The following is a 15,480-nucleotide window of genomic DNA, read 5'->3' on the forward strand; positions in this document are numbered from 1 at the left end:
TTTACATGAAACAGTCAAGAAAGAAATGTATGAAAGTACATTTCAATTGGGCCTAATTCAATTTATTTTCATCCAAACACAACTTAATTCCACAGAGGACCAAATAAACTGCACTGAATCAACAACTGAATTTTATGCTAGCAAAGCCGGTTTATGTTGACTTTACCCATTCTGACTGAATGGAAATGTGTGATATAATTGAATTATGTTCATGTGATTTATTTTTTGGCTGTAAAAATTATTATACAAAGGGAACCTAATAATCTATTCATTAAAAATAGTTTTTCTCCATAAATAAATAAATAAAACTGTCCAAAAAAAAAAGCATCTCTATTTTTATTTTTCTGCATCATTTGAGCACAGCTAGCTTTTACATTGTGTGAAAATTTCATAATGGAAAAATAAAAGTGCTCCAGAGCTGCTAAGAATAAATTAAGAGTAAATAATATGCTTGTTTTCTCCTGTAAAGTTGCCATTTTAAAGATACTTCTTTTTTTGTTTGGACAGTGATGAACTGTAGGCAAACACAGCAACATTTGGATAACAGACAAGTACAATAAGCTCTCTGTAGCCCACAAAACAATCAAGGCGCCCACTTCACAAATCCAACTCAGTTAATTCAATCATTGATGAACAGATTGTGTAAACACAGATTAGTACACAAAAAAATGTGTTACTTTTCTGTCTCCCCATTGAGCTCTAAGACTCCCAATCCTAGCAGAAAGTAGTCTGATATCTTATACTGCCTTCACATTTTCTTGTAAGCAGGCTCCATCGACAAAATGGCAACTTGTGGAGCCCATGAGGCAGTTTGGCAGGCTAATGGCCCTGCTGATGGTCCTGCAGGCTCAGGTAGCCAGAGTGGCCAGTGCAGCGGGGGGTGGGGGGAGGGAGGAAGGGAGGAGGATGGGGGAGGGAGGCAGGCTCCAGCAGCCTCAGCCTGGTTGATGAGCAGCTGGGGAGGGGTCTGCAGTATCACTGGGCTCACGGAAATTTGAGAGCCAGTTGCGCCCAGCAACAGCGTTAGAAAGTCACAGAAGTCGTGAAAAGTTTTTAGTATTTGCGGTTTCCACCGTCTCGCACTGAACTCATCAGCGCGTTTCGCTGCCACCGACGAGTTTGACAACAACCGCCTGTTGCTCGCTAGTTTTTTTTTCCATTTGGAGCGAGCTTCCTTCTTTCTCCCAGGCGGTTCCCTCTGGTCCCAATTCGACCAGGAAAGCCCAAAAACTATGGACAACAACTGCGATGAGCACCGTGTCGGACTTGCAGCAAGGAAGCCTTAAAGAAACTTGTGCTTCCTTTCCGTGCGTTGAGATGCTTGCCGTGGTTGGCCACAGCCTCAGGAACTCACGTCCCCTTGGAGACTAGCAGGAGGGAGAGAGAGAGAGAGAGAGAGAGAGAGACGCAGGCAACACACGTGATGCGCGGCAGACTTACTGATCACGGTTAGAGGAGAGAGAGAGAGAAAGAGAGAGAGAGAGAGAGCGAGCTAGAGCAAGGAGAGGAGAGGAGAGGAGAGAGAGAGAGAGAGAGCGAGCTAGAGCAAGGAGAGGAGAGAGAGAGAGAGAGCAACGCTTTGAGGAACACACCGAGAGGAAGAAAACTGATAAAATAAGGGCTTTCCTCTCCTCCTTGACACGTCTCATCATCCTCCTCTCCTCTGGAGGAATTCACTCGAGAGGAGGAGAGAAAACACCCAAGTTGACGAACTTTGCACATCTTCAGGAAACGCCATTTTGATTCCTCTCCGGAACAACTTTTGCTGCTTCTGCTGGTTTCTTTTTTTCCTCCTCGGCCCATCACTCCCATCACCATGTCGAGGCGAAAGCAGCCCAACCCCAACAAAGTGAAACGTAAGTTTGTTTTTTACTCCTCTTTACGCTACTTTACAGGTCCTCACTTCCATCCACTGTTTATCACGGTACGCGGGGTAGATTTGATAGACGCTGAAGTGTAACTGACATTTGTGGGCACAAAAAAGTTGTTTTGAGATCGTCCGGAGTTTGTCAAGAGTGGTTTTCCCCGCCGCGACTCTCATTCGTTTCCTAGTTTCGCTCTGAGGACCTGATGCTCAAACCTGCGGAATGTGCTTCTCCCTCTCTACACATCATCCCTCGCTTAGCTTACGTTTCTGGCGCAGCGCTAGTTTTACACACCGAGGATTCACGACGTTTTGTTCGGCATCTCTTCGTCAACTTTTAGACCTTGTGTGAGTTTGAATGGCGTGCAGAGCCGCTTCAGAAGAACTTTAAAACGTGCTAGCTGGCGGTTGCTAGCTCACTGGCTGCGCTGCACTGAGCATCCATGTCTCTTTCTCTCTCGCACAGCTTCTCACTCGAATTTTCCCGTTCCACCTTAAATGGTGCAGCAGTTACATTTCGACGCCTCAGGTTCCAGTATGGAACTGCTGCACCCTTTAAGGTGGAACGGGAAAATTCGGACAAGAAGCTGGCGAATAGGAAGCCAACTTTAGTCTCGTCTCTCTCTCTCTCTCTCTCTCTGCACTTTGATCGGAGCAGCTTTGTGGACGTTGAGTCGTTTTACTACGTATTTTTTTTTATCTCGTCGACGATTAAAACCTCTCAGAAGTAAAAGCGTTCACCTCTTTATCGCAAATGTGACTACTTTATTGAACTTTTACCGACGACTTAGTTGTTTTATTCGAGGTATCTTTGCTTCCCATCGTGTGGTGACCGTTTGGGCTCCAGTTTGGCTCATTTGACGGTTAAAAACACACGAGGCTGAAAGTTGATGCTCGGCTAAAACGCTCCATATCTAGCTTCGCCGAGAACGTGCAGCTCTTAGTAACGTTTGCTAACCGTAATATAGATCATTTCTTTTCCCCGTTGACCATATTTATGAAGCTTTTTTCGGGTTTTTGTCGCTAAACTCCGTCTAACTTTACTCAGATTAACTCCACTGATGGAGCTTTTAGTGTTGGGGGGGCAACGGCAGCCTAGCTGCTTCCGTAATGGTTGCTAGGCATTTTTCTGCTGCCGTTTCCTGCGCTCGTGCTCACCGCGAGTTTCTCAAGTTTTGTTTATTTGTTTGTTTGTTTAGATGTAGTTAGTGAGCGTAGAGGTGGGCGATTTGGCATAATATCGCGATGCTTCAAGAAACTTTCACGATACGCAGTATGTCACGATATCTAATTTTTTCAGACATCTCATCAGTTGGAACAGAGAAGAAAGAACCAGTAGAGCTAAATTGAAAAAAAAAAAAATAATAAAAACTGAACACAGTGATTTTCATTCAATAACTGGCATACTGTGTTACACGAAATCCAGTTAAATCGGACTAATTTTGCTCTCTTTATAATAAACATGCAGTCGGTCAGGGTCCTGTAAGTATTGATGATATAACTCACCCAATGTGTTCAGAAAAGCATGTTATATTCTGACATAATTTATCACCATAATAATATGTCATATTGCCCAGCTCTAAGTGAGCACTTTAGTTAGTTAGTTGGAGCAGCAGCACCATCTCAGAAGGTTTAAAGGGCCTATAGCCCACATTTTCCTTGTATTTCATTTTCCCTCTCCTGAGGTCGATTTATGATTGAGTGGTTTTCTGTACCAGTTAATCCATTTTTTATGTGACAGTTTTCCAATCTCTTCACGCTTTAGATGTAGATGTGCTGATTTGGTTACTGCACCTTTAAGACTAATATGTAAATAACCTCTGTTCTGATTAGTTGCCTCATTCAAAAAGCAGTCGGCTGAAACACTTCTTATAACCATGTGATGGGCAGGGCTGAACTTTGATAAGCTGTGACTGTATGTAAGTGTGTTGGTGAATTTAAAACGGGTTGTTTTTGCAGCATAGTTTCCGTGTATGAACTAAGGATGAGCAGCATTTTGAAACTCTACAGTTTGGAAATGTAGTTTTCCATTATATGAGCCCTTTGAAGTCATTTCTGGAGTTTGTTGTTGGCTGAGTCTGACTTTCTGGTAGCAGTACAAGGGAGCAAACATATGTGAGTCCAGGTTTAAATAGGGATGTTCTCTACGGTCAACCGGCCTCCTCTTCAGCCATTTGGGAGGAGGAGGAGGAGGAGGAGGAGGCAGGGAGGAGAGATCCGGATGAGCAGTTCGCATTCCATTACGAAATTCAACACTGTAGACGAGCAGGGCCTGCAGCCGTGCACACTCTCACACACACACACACACTGAGTTTGCGCAACGACAGCAAGCACCATTCTCTCTCTCGTTTTCTCTCTCTCGCAATGCACTCTCGATGCAGAGATGCTAAAACTAAAAGAGCCTTTTCGTGTGACCAAAAGGCAGACACAAGAGATTAACATTTAATAGGCCCTGTGAATGAAAGTAAAGGCTCTGTAATAGGACATCTATCTGTTACTGATGGATCGTATGCTTAGAGCAATGCAAAGACACATTCTTATGCAAAGTGGTGCCATTTTCTGCTAAGATGATGTCAAAGGCCATTTCAAAGAGAAGCACCGTGCACATGTCCATATTGGGGCCCTACCGCTATGATCAAGTGAGGGCATGCAGCTTGAACTGAAGTGACTGGTGTAAGAGGATGTTGTGCAGTTTCTGTATGGTAGAAGAGGTTCTGTGATTAGAAGAGGCATGTAAAAACTGAAACCCATACCCTGGCTCTAGCCTTGATGGCCAACAGTGTATGATTGCAGTTGTTTGCCGTCCCTGTGACCTCCGATATACTATTAAAACAGACTAGACAGCGGCTTTTGTTGTTCTTAAAGTTGAGTTGTTTTTAATTTCACAGAAGGCAAATAAAAGTTGCTTTTCGTTTCTCCTCAGAGCTGCTCTTTCTATGTTTTTATTGTTGGATGTGTTTGGGTACGCAGGCCTGGGCTGGATGTGGCCTACTCTCCATTGTGGTGACTGTTGACAAAATATACAAATCGCGGGTTTCTGAGGTGATTAACAATATGGAGGCTGCGACTAGAAGTCAGCGCTCTAAACTCAGCACGTGCTTTTTAAAAAATGCACATTATATCCCCCAACCAAGATGATGAGTCCTGATTAAACAGACTGCCAGTCAGATGAGAAACATGAGCCTGTTCAGCTAAGCTACGACTGTCAATTTAATTTGCATCTGAACAGTTTCGGGGCCAGAATGGGGTTTTGTGGGTTTTACAACGTTAAGCTGCTTGGCTGATCTTAGTCTTAATACGTCTCATTATGACAGCTATGCTGTAACCTTGACATCTTGCTTTATGCACATCTGTGTAAATCAGCCGGTGTGTAGCATATCAACTTTATAAAGCCAAAATTCATGTTTGAGACTGGATGAGGCTCAGTTGTGTTATTTTTTGGAGGCTGTTTAGTAGAAGAAGAAAAAGTTTCATAAACATTCAAAACAATCATGCTTCTTCCCCTGGAATTTTTCATGATTTTAGGTTTCGAGTTAGGCTAGTGAGGTCCTTTTTAAGTTATAGCATGTGATGTCTTGAGGAAATGTCTCCTTTGGGCTTAGACAAGTTTATTAAGAACACATCTCTCCCTCGGGACTTCAGAAGTGCCCAGGGAACTGCCATTAGCACTCTTTAATTCATTACAGTCTAATCCAATCACCCAGGTTACCTGACCATTCTCTTCTCAGGCAGCCAAATAATTGCAGGGTATCACTTTGCATTGATCCATATATAACATTGAGTGATGGATTTGCATGGAAAATTCCTGTAATTCATCTTGATTTCCCCCCCTTTTGCATCTGAAACCAAGGTCAGTTTACATCTTTGGTGAAGTTAGGCTGTTTGATTGTTTTATGAACAGGAAGTTAGATTAAAACCAGCCCACCTGTGGAAAATTCTTAACTAAAATATAAATTTCCCAAATGTAATTTCTTTTTATGGTGGTTGTGCGAAAGAATAGCCTAATTAAAGGAGATGTAGGTTCTGCCCTCCTGATGCAGAGGGTCCTGTGTTCCCCCAGGGTATTGATGGGCAGGCCCTTTGGCTCTCAGGCTATATTTATCTTGCCTTTTTTAGATAAGATTATATTCCATCTCACAGAGGGTGTGGAGCGGAGGCAGGGACTCAACTTGTGTCTACAGTGGAAACCTAGGATGGATTGGGGGAATATCTTAGAATTAGACTCACTACTCTTTCTTGAGAAAGAGGTTCACTGCTTCTGCTTTTTGTTCTAAAGTTTCATTTGACTCCTGTTTCCTAAAATGTTGCCCAGTTTGCAAGCACTTAAGGAGAGTCTCATCATGGTTTGAATGGTCTCAGCTTTTATTTTATTTGAATGTGTAAAATAGATTAATTCTATACGTTTAGTCCATGCAGCCTGTTTATAAACTCTAATAAATTTGTAGAAGTCACTGAGAAAGCAAAGCTACTGAACTTGTAAACCAGTCCTGCTAAAAAAAAGCTGTGGATTACATTGTTTTTGCATAGTGTGCCTTCAGAAGGGGTTAATAGTGGACCAACTTGTGTGAATGTGGATAAACTGCCGTGAATGTGAGCCGCAATTGGAAAAGAAAAAAAGATGCTGTAAAAAGTGTTTGGGCTGCCTGGAGAGGTCCTCACAAGAATAGAATTGGTCGCAGACATCATGGCAATTGCTATATTTGAGGTTGCCCCTTATGGCTTCTCTTGGCCTGTACTGTGTCGGTAGTAATGTAGTAAATTATGGCAACATCAGTGTTGTATATCCTTGTATTTCCTGTAATTCATATGATTTTCTTAGCTTAGTTAGTCGTCTTAGGTGTCTAGATGTGTTTGAATATGCGATTCAACTTGAAGAATCTCACTGATGTCCTCCATTGAATGCTAGTCTGAAAGTCAGGTCTGTCTTTGGCTGTAGTCAACTTGTGACTTGTGGTGTATAATATAGGCTACTGACAGTGAAAAGGTGTTGAAAACTAAAGGCCTAGCCTGTTTGGACATGTTTGTGCCACAGGACCTTTTCTGAAAGTACTTGTTTTACTTTAAGTAAGTTTATGTCTTGATCCTTTTTTCACTTCAGTAGAACTTTTTCACGGGAGGTCACTGCAGTCTTTGATTGTTGTTCATTGTTACCCACTTTCATTAAACTCTGCAGTGATTTGATGCATGAAACATCTTGTTTTGAGGAACTGTATGTAGAAAACCTTTCATTACTGCAGTGACCTAATCATTTGCTGCTGAGCCGTCACCAGACTGATGAGCCATTGGGATGAGCACATCAGCTTGGTTTTTGTCGACCTGGTCACAAAAGCCTACGTGTCAGTCAGGCTCACCTCCGGCACCCTGTTCCTGAGTCCCGTCTCTATCACCCCCCCACCCCCGTCAGCTCCAGCCGGCAAATAAAGCACGTATTTACTGTGGGTTCAAAGTCTAACTCGACGGCCATCACCGATGTGAAAGAATGCCACACTGAAGGAGAGAGAGAGGGGGAGAGCAAAAAACACTAGAGAGAGAGAAAGAATAAGAAAAAAATGCAACCGAGGAGGAGACGAGAGGAGGGCTGGCAGGAAGTGAAACTGCCTCTTCTCCGAGGTGGACAGGGAAGTGATGGAGGAAGTGTAAGAACAATGGCGTTAAAGCGACTGGCCCTCTACTGTTCTCCAAGAGTTGGTTAACTCAGACAACAGCTTGTGGCTTATCCTGCTGCTGCTTGTGTTGCAGCTTTTCTGATCTAATATTTCATCATCACAAAGTTTTTGCCCCCTCTGTCCCTCTCTTTTGCTTTGTTCCTTGAACTAGAGGGTAGGAAAGGGTTAACATAACGTGGAGACTGATGGGAGCGAGAGAGAGGGGCTAAATGGAGACTGCAATAAAGACGGCCTCTTTTGCTGCCTCCTCTCTCTCTCTCTGTCTCTCGTTCTCTCTCACAACACTGCCTCGCTCCTCTCTCTTCTCTTGAGCCCATAGCTCTCCCTCCCTGCCTGGCTTTCTTGCTGACTAAACAGTTTTGTCAGCTGGCAGTTGTGTGCAGGCTGAGGATTTGCGATAGCTTCTGGAGGTTAGAACGGGAGAGGGAGGGGGAGAGGAGGAGGAGGAGGAGGAGGAGGGAGGGGGGAGGGGTGGTACTCCCAGGCAGCACTTGTTGCTCAGTGGAACCGTGCGAGGGAGGGAGAGTGAAAGAGGGAGGGAAGAAGAGGGGAATAGAGACAGAGGGGAGGCTGCGGGAGGGGAAAAAAAAAGTGGCAGGCAACAGCATCGTCCAACCAGTTTCTGCCAGAGTGAGGGAGAGAGAAATGCAAATGCAACTCGGTTAAACTGACTGTATCTTTTTACAACCAGATTGCCGTAACCACAATCAAAGTTAAATGGTTATGCTGTAAAATACAGAGGTAATTTATTTGGGTCGATTCTTCATGCCTTTTGAGCCTTTTTTTCAACGTTAACTTTCGAAGAGGGGGTTTTAAAATGACACAAGCATGCATAAGGCAAACCCTCCTGCTCCTCCAGTCCCGACGTATTTGCCTGCAGTTTACCCCAGGGTGGTGCGCCGTATTTTCCACATCTGCCACTTTTGAGGACAGGCAGAGGAGCTGCTGAGTGCCTTTGTGTAAACAGTGCTAATCTGGAGTTCTCGCGGCGGGCCACTAATCGAAAGCGAGGCTGCAGGCCGCCTGTGTCTGTCAGCTTTCGGCTGCCGTGCCGTCACTCGGCCCAGACAACAAATATAGCCCAGGAGGATGAGCTTGAGCTGCCCTAATGACACCCTACCTGAGAACCGTGCTGCATGCTGGGAGGGGATGTTATCCCGGGATGCTGTTCAGCTGATGTGACATCTAGATGTTCCAAACTTAGCGGAAATGTATTTTTTAGGCCGTTTTTGGCTGCAAAACGTGCAATTATAAGGATGGGCTTTGGGGTTGCTCTGTTGTGGTGACCCCGTTGTCTTGTTGCAACCCTTTTTTTTGTTGCCTTTTCAACCAAACCGTGCCATACGTGCACCATGCACACCCACATACACAATGTCCTGCTTCCCCCTCATGCTGGGCTGAAAAGGTACCATTGTTTGTTCTGCAAACATGGGACACACCTCGTCTCCACGGAGACGGGAGCGCATGCCCCTAGTCTGGCTGCTCCTTTGGCTTGTAAAGAAGTTGGCCACACACCTTCTTGCAGCTTCTCAGGCAAACAAATGGCTTTTACCTGAGAGCATCCCCTAGCCCTGTTGCCGTTGTTGAAGTGGGGGAAGGGCATGGTGGCCTGGAATGGAGGTGGAGGCTCAGAGGAGACACTGAAGAACAGTGATGGGGAGGGGTCTGAGCAACTCCAGGCTTTGAAACTCCAGTTGCACTTTTTTCTGTTTCAGTAAAGGCCTTGCTCAATGATACAAGAGGGCAAGGAACGGTCAAATGTGCTGTGTCATTGTCCAGAGGTAGGCCATGAGATTTTTTGAGGAAATGTCATGTCACAGCTTCTGGTCACATTTTTACTGTTTCACTCTGAGAAACAGAAATTTGAAAAAAAAGGAAAGAAAACTTTTGTTCCAAGTAGCAATGTTGAAATTGCAAAAGCAGGCAGAATCTTCTTGTTCTCTGCTGAATAGATACAGGGATTTCCAGTTTAGTGTGTCTTGCTAATAGATGTCAGTCTAAACTCGCAAGTATGAAGCCAGTGGTTGCATGATAGGCAGGGAATGACTGTTATCTGGACGCCACACCCAAGTCACACTCACAGCTTTGCTGAAACAACATCCTACTCAGACCAGTTTGAATGGATGATGTGCTTCAAGTCATGTCCTTATGAGAAACCTGTGGATGGCAGATGCTCCACAGCAAGAGGTCAGTTTGACAGTAGACTGAGAAAACCCTCCCCTCTATGTTGGTACATCAGCATTCGTAAAGATGGTGGGCACTGATATGCTCAGTACTGTTTCCAAAATAAATGTGGCGTACCGGGATGGAGCCAGCACTGGTGTAGAGGTCGGGGTGGGGACTGGGCTATTTGTAGAGTGTGTATTCAAGCCTAAATTTGGGTTGTGGTTATGTGGGGGCAGGTAAAAAAAAAGGTAACGACGTGCCTGGTGTGCTCGACTAGGGTTAATGGTACACTGTCAGCCTCTCATGGGAAAGAAGGAGTCAATGGGCCAGGCTTTGCTGCCGCGCCCCTGAGCAAGGCGACACAAAAGGGAGCGATCCGGACTCTTTCTCCCACCTGAAACCTGGCCTCTCCCATCAGGATCCGAGCACACAATGAACCACCAGAAACCCTGCCCACCTTCAACACCTATTTCATACCAGGCATGCACACCAACTTGTTGAGGAGAGGCCCACCTTCTTGTTCGCCTGTGCTAGCCCAGCTCCTCACGCCACACCTTTCACTCATCCCCACATGCTGTCCATTTGGAGATTACTCACAAGAAAAATGAAGAAATAACAATTTTATTTTCACAGCTTTTGAGTTTGCACACGTAGTAGTTCAAGATGTGGACGAAAACAAACAGTACATGCAAACACAGTACATTCCGACTTGCCTGTGCCTGCCATCTAGATTACAGAAGGGATGAGCTGTAACCGCTATTTCTCAAATGATTTCATCTGAGCCTCAGCTTAGTCGCTAGGATTTTAGTTAGGGACCTTTCTTCACCAAACTTTGCCCTGCATCCTCAGCATGCAGCGAAGCACTCCTTCGAAGGAGTGTTATCATTAACCAGCAAGTTAACTCAACTTGTGAACTTTGATACAAAGTGCCTGAAGAAAAACGAGCAAAGGCAGTCATAAAGCTCACCAGAGTAGGACGAGATAACCAGGCCGCTGATTGGCTCATATGAAGGAAACCAGGCCAAGGGTTCTTGCAAGAGTTTCCTCCTCAGCAGCTAAATGACTGTTGCACTCAGCTTTATCTTTTGTGTTTAAATTGTTATGGCCCAAAATATACCAAACAGATGTCCATTGTTGATCAAAATTTATGAGTTTAAAGTATAATTGGATGCAGATGTAGATTAGCCTGCTTGTTTGTTTTATTGGCTGTTCACTGACCATCTTCACAATGTATCACTATGTGACCAAAGGCTGATTGTCTACCAATGTGTGCTTATGGCACTGTCTACTATGAAGTGCAAGTCAAACCAAAAAGCGATGCTCATTTGTGTTGTGCGGCTTGAATGCTGTGATTCGTAGAGTTCTTTCGTACTTTTGAATAGGTTGCATCTGAATATCATATCTATAACATGCTGGAGCTGAACAGGCACTATCCATATCTGTAGGCCTTGAGTCTGGAGCACTAATTACCGTTTTTGCCGACATGACCTCTCAGACCACATAGGTTGTTCTGTGATGTGCCGCATATTCATACTCTGTCTAGATTGCTTCCTCTTATTGCTGCTATTATCGTTTCAGCAAGGAGTGTCAGATACACTTTGTTAGCCTGTGCATCCTGAGTACCAACACGCCAAGGTCTCAGGAAGGTGTCATGATACTGGTTCATGATTTGATCGAGATCCTAAATGTTTCATGTTGAGAGTAGATTTTGGTCGTGTGTAATGGGTTTTGAACATGCACATCTGTTTGTAGGGTTGTGTTTTCCTCCGTTCATTTCATCCCTCGGTAAGGAAATGGCCTATCCCACAAGACCTTGAGTCTTTTTGACTTCCGTAGAACAGGAAATGGTGGATTCTGGATGTTGTTTCAGGTTTTCATAATTACGATAAGCACTGCGCTACATTAAGACAATTGCAGTTGGGAAGCAGGGAAATACATGGTCTTGTGCTGAAAGCCTCAGCTCTTGTAAGGCAGGGAATGCTCCGGAAGTGGCCCAAGTGAAGTTTTCTTGGATCGTGCTATGACGGTAAACATCAAGCTGTCGATCAGCCTTTGGACAAGAAACGTCTTGCCAATCCAACAGAAACGCACATTTAGAGCTTCTAAAGGAAAACAAGGGACACTTGACCATTTTTTCATTCCTTCATGACAGCTTCGGTCATACCAGCTGTATAATTTTATTGTAGTCTGACACTTGCTGATTTCGTTGGTACATGACAACTTTCCCTTCCTGCCATGCTTTTTAACCCTTTTCATCCTTTCACGACCTCATGGTGTAAAGAGCTGTAACCTACCCGCCAATCTGTACCCAGGCTGGTACTGGCTAACATCTGATGGGACTCTCTTTATAACCCTGTTGGCAAACATTGAGAGGGCCCATACAGATGGAAATGAGGCCTTTACAGTCCCACAGCCGAAATGCTACTGCCCTAACGCCTCCGCAGAGTGCCATGGGATTACAAAAGGGACCGGTTTGTCATGACCACCCCCCCCCTTGACTGCTGCGATGCTGGACCACAGAGATCTTGATGTTCCTCATTCAGCGTTCTCATGCATACATTCTTTCATGTTAGTATCAATTGTTGTTTCACATTTTTGGCTGTGGCTGCCTGTCCTTTGGATGTAGTTAACAGCTAATTAAAGGCACTTAAAAGAATGCTGGGAGTTCCAGAGTGAATAGCACAATCCACCGATTCTGTTTTTGTGCTGGACACTTAATGGTCTCTTGGGCATTATAAACTGTCCCACTCTTCATTGAGTGCTAACTCTGAGTTGCTCTTGTGTCGCAAGGCTTTCTCCTCTAAGTGATGCTCGTTCTCTTTGGAAAAATAAGTGATTAACTGCCGTTGGGATACAGGTGGGCGATATGGTGAAAATATATTCTCATGATACTTTAAGACACTTGCTCGATTCATTATATTTTGTTTTTCTGAGGTTTGTTAAGTTATACCAAATATGCTCTCTCTTTGTAATTAAACATGCAGTTGGTTAGTGTTCAAGTACTGATGTCTTTAGTGTGCTCAGACATCACATATTGTGATGTAAAATTGTCACCATAATGTTGAATATTGTTGTATTTCCCACCCATATGTTGTAATACTTTTTTATTTGTTTTTTTTTTTTAAACATGTTTTGCAGTTATAAATGCTGCGCTGTTGACTTAAAGTTAGGATATTGCACTTGTTAAATAAATGGTCTCTCCTCAGAAGGAGTAAGTGAAACCCATCCAGATAATCCTGGGACACATGGCAGACTGATGCTAGCAGCAGCGTGCATTAGCACATAAAAAATAAATAAATAGGCACGGCCCTTTAACACTCTCAGCCTCCAGATTCTCTCTGAAGTTCCAGAGCCTCCACCCCCTATTCCAGATGAATTGCTCCCTTGTAGGAGCATGTCCTCGGGCAGGGGCTTATGTGTAGAGAGAGAGAGTGAGTGAGAGTGAGAGACCAGCACAGCGAATGTGGAGCAGTAGAGGGAAAAAAAAAAACAAAACAATGTGACTCTTATTTCAGCCAGAGGAGGGGAGAGCGGAGTACGTGATGTGATGCTGGGGAGTCGCTTCAGTGTAGCCGAGAAAGTTCAGCATGCCCACATACCCCTGGGTGTGATGGATAACCCCCGCTGCAAGGGCCGGCCTGGCTGTCACTCAGGCGCACGGCCATAGCAAACAGCTGGCTGCCCCGGCTCTCATTGGCTGATGCCGAGTCACATGCCGTGGCTTTAGGAGGTGGTTCCTCACTAGTGGGTGGGTGAGAGGCTCCACTGCAACAGTTGGCTGATGTTATGGCCTTGTACTTTGGCCTCCATCCTCACTTTGCAGTTTAGGTCATATAACATCGGAACAGAAGCCAAGGGAGGTGGGGAGGAGGGGGTGAGAAGGTGAGGGCTGGAGGTGGAGGTGTGTGACTCATCTGGAAGTGCAGATAACATCAGTCGTTCACTGACAGTAGTAAGCCATCTAGTTGTTCGCTGTGCTTTTTTTCCCTTTTACCCAAGTGCCTCTTTTCTTCAGGAGAGGGAAAAAAGGTCTTGACAGCCACAAATCATGTGTGGTCACTGTGAGGGAGAAAGAGAGAGTATGTGTATATGTGTGACAGACATAGGGATAGTCTCAGTCTCAGCCCAGATGAAGGGTGTATTCTTCTTGGTTTCACAAAGAGCTCCATTATGGCGTGCTGTAAGAGGCGTATCTGCCCAGTCCTCCATCAAACCCCCCTCCAGCGGTTTTCCTCCGCCTCGTCTCCCAAACGGACAAGGTGGAACCCATGGAGGCCCGGCAGTGTGGTTCCACAGCTAACCTGCTCACCAGTCTAGTAACCTTGGACGGGGTAGGATTTTAATGTAAAAAAAAAAAAAAAACTACAAGTCTCCTGAAATAATTGCACAGTAGTCACTGCTTGACATTTATCACTGTTACATCATGGTTGTTCTTGCAGCAGCTTTTGAAAAGACCTTATTTTTGGATTTACTCTTGACAAATTTGTAAAAATATTCAGATAATAGAACATGTGCTTGTGCATGTGAGCCTTCCTAAGGCCTAGATATTAAGCATGTTGCTTTATTTTACAAAGATGTTGGAAAATAATACGAATGCACAGTGATATTGGAATTACGTTGATATCGTCAGACATTTAGTGTTGGTTACTATGATTTAAATATGTTTTTATTCATTTTACTGCATTTGTAACCCAATAAAAATAAACAGTAATGCTAATCCAGGTAGATGAAGTCCTAACTGCCACATCCCATAAATGGTTTTTGTATTGGTATTGGCATTGGCAGATATGAACGATGTGCTTTTTGTAAAAATTAATTACAGTTTATGCAAAAAAGCATGGTTAATGATCATGCAAACCAGTTTAAATCCTATTTATGAGACAACGGTTATGGATGGTTTTAATGCAAAACCAATTCTCTTATCCTTTTGCCAGCATAGCTATTTTCATTGTAGCGAACTGACTTTTTTTGTTGGTTTCTCAACACATTGTTTTGCATGTACAATGGAATCTCTCTGTGATTTACAGCTCAGGGAGCAGGTTGTGTGTTCAGGGCATATTGGGGCTCTGTTCAGGTTGGGGCTTGTTGGCTTAACGGGCCTGAAAGCCCTAGAACCCAACCCCCATCTCCATCTTTGTCTTCTCAGGTGTAGAGAGGCTTTCGGGTTTTGCCTCACGAAACCAACAGCCACACCTTAACCTCACTTCAAAAAGAGATTATCTTAAGCATCTTTAGTCCTTTATTTTCCCAAAGATGTCGAGATACAGCAGTGAGCTCAACTTCAGCATGACTTCACCCACAGCTAATCTTAGTCTATTACCACTGTGTTTTTCAGCGTGGTCTGGCCAGCACTCGACGTGTAAAATCCGTCAGCAAATGTTCTGGCTTCTCATTATCATGCTGGAACACCCCCCCCCTACATCCCCCCGCCCCGAGACTGTAAGTACTTACTCACCTAGTCATCTTTCACACCCTTATTACCACAAGGAGTCATTTAATCCAGCCCTGCCCATCAGTGCAACTGTTTTCCTGCATTATATCTTTTTTTTTAATTCAGGTGTGAGATCTCAAGAGCATTTAAGTGGAAATTTCATTGTCTGCTTTCTCCATTCAGTGAGTCTGTTGTGAAAGTGTACACGTTTGATCAGCATCCTGCAGTTTCTGCCAGGTCTTTTAGCTGAAATGCTTCTTTCTTTAATTCTGAACATATTGAGATGTTTTGCCATGTGTTGCAATTGTGATATGCCTTGCAGTTAGGGATGTAACAATGCAGTGTATCATATT

At 44.2% G+C, this 15,480-nt stretch overlaps 1 protein-coding gene across 1 annotated transcript in view; it reads left to right on the forward strand.

Annotated features, from left to right (window-relative positions):
* Positions 1-1,527: 1,527 nt before the first annotated feature.
* Positions 1,528-15,480, forward strand: part of rreb1a (ras responsive element binding protein 1a) — a 62,900-nt gene continuing 48,947 nt past the window's right edge. Inside the window, exon 1 of the mRNA XM_036582637.1 lies at positions 1,528-1,856. Within this exon, the coding sequence (XP_036438530.1) occupies positions 1,817-1,856 (40 nt within the window). The 5' untranslated portion in view covers positions 1,528-1,816. The remainder of the gene's footprint in view (positions 1,857-15,480) is intronic.

The sequence above is a fragment of the Colossoma macropomum genome, unplaced genomic scaffold (assembly GCF_904425465.1).
Source record: "Colossoma macropomum unplaced genomic scaffold, Colossoma_macropomum, whole genome shotgun sequence".
Lineage (NCBI taxonomy): Eukaryota > Metazoa > Chordata > Actinopteri > Characiformes > Serrasalmidae > Colossoma > Colossoma macropomum.